General features: G+C 43.2%; 1 protein-coding gene across 1 annotated transcript; it reads right to left on the bottom strand.

The window, feature by feature from the left end:
* Positions 1 to 216: 216 nt before the first annotated feature.
* pou3f1 (POU class 3 homeobox 1) lies at positions 217 to 3,268 on the bottom strand. The gene has a single exon (XM_017423665.2). It carries the CDS (start codon positions 3,198 to 3,200, stop codon positions 2,073 to 2,075), a length of 1,128 nt encoding a protein of 375 aa, XP_017279154.1. The 5' UTR covers positions 3,201 to 3,268; the 3' UTR covers positions 217 to 2,072.
* Between the last annotated feature and the right edge of the window lie 1,684 nt (positions 3,269 to 4,952).

Raw genomic sequence — 4,952 nt, 5'->3', positions numbered from 1 at the left:
GTGTGAAGTCAGCAGGGAATGCCTGAGGTTAAATACTGATGTCAGTCCACTCAAACAGCACCCAGCTTTTAAACGCTGCCTTGTTACATAACGGATGTGTTTCAACTGATCTGTGCGCTCTGCGCTCAACTTTACCCTCGTGTTTGTCTTGTTTACCTGCTGCAGCTCCAGTAAACAAAACAAAGAGGTTCAGATCTCAATGAAGACAAAAGACCATTTCTTGTATATATGTTTTATGTAAGTAATAAAATATTACTATAACATAAATATAAATGACTTCGCAGTCAACATGAAGCAATCAACATACAACCAATGTAGTAAACAAAAAGAAAAAATATTTAAATCCACTGCAACAAAACCATTGACAGAGCTAAACAAAAAGCTCCAAACACTTTGAAGAAATAAATATTTATATATATAAATGGTCAGATTCATAAATGAAATCATATTAAAATATCTTCTTGGAATTAGTAAGTGTACAAAACTGCCCGGAAAGAAACAAAAAAACAAACAAACAAAAAAACAAAACAGAAACAATATCTCAGAACAAATACAAGTTTACATATTGGACATATTTACAGATCGGAAGTAATCCTGGCAACATTTTCTCTAAAACGTTTATTTTATTTTATTTTTTTTTCTTTTATTTTTATTCTTGAGAAAAAAAACCCTCATCTGTATTGAATAGCACAGCTGTAAATTTTCTTTTTGACTGGTTCAATATTGAGAAATGACATAATGACGCATGAGATTTTCAGATTTTCTCACCTACAGGTCGGAAAAATAATAGTAAATATATTTAAAGAAAATGCTTTCTTTCTTTACCATCAAACAACATTTTTCTTTTTTTTTTTCTTTTCTCAGAGTCCGGAGTTTTGATTTATGATACAATTGTTCAGTGAAACAAAAGCAAACGATGTTGTTGCAACCAGATTCAAACATTTAAACACACAGAAAAAAAAGAAAAAAAAAACATGTACAGGCGTGATTTTACCTGAGTTATTATCACTTTTCATTTGACCAATCTCTCTTGAAATGTTTGAAATGTAACAGATTAACAGGCAGGAAGCAGTGGCAGCTGTAAACATTTAGGCTTTTTTTGTTTTTGAGTCTAACAAGATCTTACAGACACAATTCTAACAACAGATGAAAACAAAATAATTAGAATAATATTAACAAAAAATAAGTGCTCCATGCGAGGAAAATAATAAGACATTAATTTAAAAATATGCAAATTTAGATTCTCTCTTTTAGTGTCCGGTGCTGTTTGCAAATTTCGACTTGGTCAGCTGCAAAACTCTAAATATTTTAAGGCATGCAGTCAGAACTTGCGCGTCCTGTTGCATTGGAGTTTTTTTTTTTAACTTAAATGGATCCGACTTTATTTTCGAGTATTTTTAATAGGGTGCCACAATTTTTTTTAATCACTTGTCCACCGTCGAGTCCCGCTGAGTAAACAAAAGGCTGCTCTGATGAGTTCCAAATAATGCAAGAAATCATAAACACTCTGCAGGGAGAGACACTGATGTTAACTAAAACATCACACTTAATATCAGAACGAAAGTATACACTAATATTCAGAATTCTGGTTAATCAGTTTAAGCCTGAAAAAGTAAAAGTGTTCATTCAGTGTGGGCTTTTTTATTATTTACTTCCAGTGTTGATCATTTTTCAGGCAGCCACCTCTTTCTGGTGATCGCCAAGAGTTCGTGGAACACCAGGAGGAGATGGGCTCAGTGCGCTGCTCCCTTTTAGAAACAGCCGAGTTTACTTTATAAGCTTGTCTCCTCCATAGAAATTTGGTAAATAAAGATATTTGCTTCACTTTAAATTGAATCAGCTTTAGCGATTTTTTCCCCCCATCTTTGTTCTCTTAACATTTCCTCCCTCTTTCTGTCATCTATTCAGATGGATTTCTCCAAATACTAAAGGCAAAACTCAACTGCTCAACTTTCCCATGTCTCTTTTTATCTCATAAAAACAAAAAAAAAAAAGCCAAACTTAAATACTGTAAACTCCTCAGTCCCTCTCCCTTCTCTCTACAGAAATGCTCGGATTGTTCATGAAAACAGTCACTGCACAGGACTCTGTAGTGTGCGGTGTAGAGGAGGGGTCTCTGCTTGGGAATATACGTCCTCCATATTCGGGTGAGGGACCCCCACTGGTGTCATTCTTTTCTCTTTTTGTCTTCTGTTGCAAAACCAAACACGGACAACCTCTTTTTCCAACTGCAGAGTGCCGGCTAAAGTGCTGATTTCGTGAGCAGATGGCTTTGGGCATTTTAAGAAATGGTTTTCCAGCGCCCCTTTCACCCCCACTTCGATGGAGGTCCTCTTCTTTCGTTTCCTGCCCTGCGCAGCAATCTTGTCCAAATTGGTGGGACTGCCCGTGTTGGAGTCTGTCTCCTCCAGCCACTTGTTAAGGAGCGGCTTAAGTTTGCACATGTTCTTGAAGCTGAGCTGCAGCGCCTCAAACCTGCAGATTGTGGTCTGAGAAAAGACGTTTCCATACAGGGTGCCCAAGGCCAAGCCCACGTCCGCCTGCGTAAAGCCCAGTTTGATCCGCCGCTGCTTGAACTGTTTGGCGAACTGCTCCAGGTCGTCGGAGCTGGGCGCGTCCTCGTCCGAGTGGTCCTGGTGGTGGCTGAAAGCCTGCTGGGCCGACTCCATCTGGTTGTCGTGGCTGGCCGTGTCGTCGTGGAGTGGGTCCCGCATGCCGTGGTGCAGGGAGCCGGGCTGGGGGCTCAGCATGGCGTTAAGGTTTGTGTATCCGGGCTGGGAGTAGACCAGCGACTGGTGGCCGTTGGACGCGGGAGACAGCGGGGACAAGTGGTGCGTCGTGGCGGGTGCCCACGAGCCGTGGTGGGCACTCTGCGTCTGCTGGTGCACCAGGTGGGATCTGTGGTGGAAGCCGCTGCTCAGGTCCTCCCTGCTCGCCTGCACGCTGGCTTTGTGCTCCTGCTGTCCGATGTGGGTGCCGCTGGACCAGTCGGTGTTGGATGTGGGCAGCCACTGGTGGTGCGTCAGGCTCATCGGGTGCCCCGTGTTGGTGGCCGCGAGCCCTTGCAAGTACTCGTGGTGCATCATTTTCTGCACCTCTCTGTAGGTCGTCCCCTGGTGCATCCTGTCCGAATCCGGATGCATGAGCGGGTTGGACGGTAAGGAGTTATTCCTCGGAATATACTGAGCTGTTGTCGCCATGGCTCCAACTTGGAAAACTGACGAGCGCTTCGGAGGTCTCCAGGCTTTAGAGCCAAAACGCAACAACCTGCTTTGGGAGGTCTTGGGGAAGAGCGAGGACACGCCTCCCCTCCGCTTGTATTGGCTCCTCTCCGATTCAAGCCACTGGGGAGATATTCAATAGGCGCAGAGTTTCAGAGCGCGGCGCGGCGCGTTTTCCGCACGCGGTGGATAGAGGTCCGGTCTTACATATGTTCTAGAAAAAAACACATGTTCTACTTATGAAATGTCTCTTTGAGTTTTTAACAGGACGCTTCTTGTTGTTTGTCTATCTTTAAGATTATTTTCTTCTCTCCCCATAAGGCGTGCGGGGCTGCAGCAGCGGGGTTTGATTAGGTCTCCCTTGGTTCGGATCGGTTGTTTTGCAAATAACCACGTGGGGGAGTACGTAGATCTTTTTGAAGGGGTGCCCCCCCCCCTCCAACGCACACACATGCACACACTGACACACACACGCGCGCATGCACCTTTCTAATAGGTCACTGATGATTATAGCGCTCCTCATTTTAAATAGATTATAAGGCAGCGCCGCAGCCTCCCACACAACGAGAGACGCGTAAATAAGCTAATGTGACGCGTCTGTGAACGCGCCTGAAAATGTGTGACAAATCTGAGAGCATTTGCTCGATTTCAAAGCCTCCGCGTTTGTCATTTATTTGTATTGTCTCGGGTAATTTTCAATGTTGTATGATCTCATCATCACCACCCACTTAGTTATGATAGGGCCAAGACGCGCTCTGTCTTTCTCCCTCCTACCCCCCCCCCATTTGCATACAGTGCAGGTGACACAGGTGACATATTATACACTATTTATTCACAGTATTCATTGCCTTATTTTGAAATTGTGAAAGGAAAATGATGACTGTAATCAAGGTTAACTGCCTCTAATTATTATATATATTATATATTATAAAACATTCTAATTTATTTTCCATTTAACGTCACTATTACTGAGCTGCTGTTCAGGGTGTAGATTTCCCCAAAACTGGAAATTTAGATTTAACCAACACCATATATATTTTATTGTATCATTTACCTCTAGAAGCATTTTACTAAGCAGCAACTTGAAGAGAGAAACCTTGTGTTTCTTCCCCCCCTGGCTTCTTCCTCTCCACTTCTCCCGGTTGATCTGATTATTTTTCCCTTCACGTTTTGTCCCAATAGCAAATTACCAATTCTATGAATTGCAAAGCAGCCTCAGAGACTGAGGGGTAGAGAGAAGGGGTGGGGGGAGGGGGGATGCGAAGATTGAAAGGGATCTTTGCAAACACAATCACGTTCTTAAATGGAAATGCGGGGCTTTAAACAAATCTTACATCTCTCCCGTTCCATTCGCCTAAAACTCTGCAATCAGGCGCATGTTCCGCTCCTTCTGAAACAGGAGCTTTTTGGGACGCGTTTTCAGGCGCAACAGTCTCATTTTAATCATTTACCTGAAAGCAGTGTGTTTTGGTTGTTTTTTTTCGCCTTTTTATCTCGTGCATGTTTGTTGTCATCCTCCCCGTGCGACTTTTTTCTCTTTCTATTTACAGGACTCAGCTCCAGTGTTCATTTTAATCCGGGACTGCATGACTAAAAGGTAAGTTGTTTCCTTTCTACTGCCGTGCGTCCTTGCTGTACTCGCTCTGCGTGTGTGTGAGAGTGTGTGTGCGTGCGTGTGTGTGTGGAAAATGTTGTCCGGGTCACAGGTGCTCGTCATCATCTCTTGAAAGG

Source organism: Kryptolebias marmoratus, linkage group LG16 (assembly GCF_001649575.2).
Source record: "Kryptolebias marmoratus isolate JLee-2015 linkage group LG16, ASM164957v2, whole genome shotgun sequence".
In the NCBI taxonomy this organism is placed as follows: Eukaryota; Metazoa; Chordata; class Actinopteri; order Cyprinodontiformes; family Rivulidae; genus Kryptolebias; species Kryptolebias marmoratus.
This window is presented reverse-complemented; position numbering and strand designations above follow the sequence as displayed.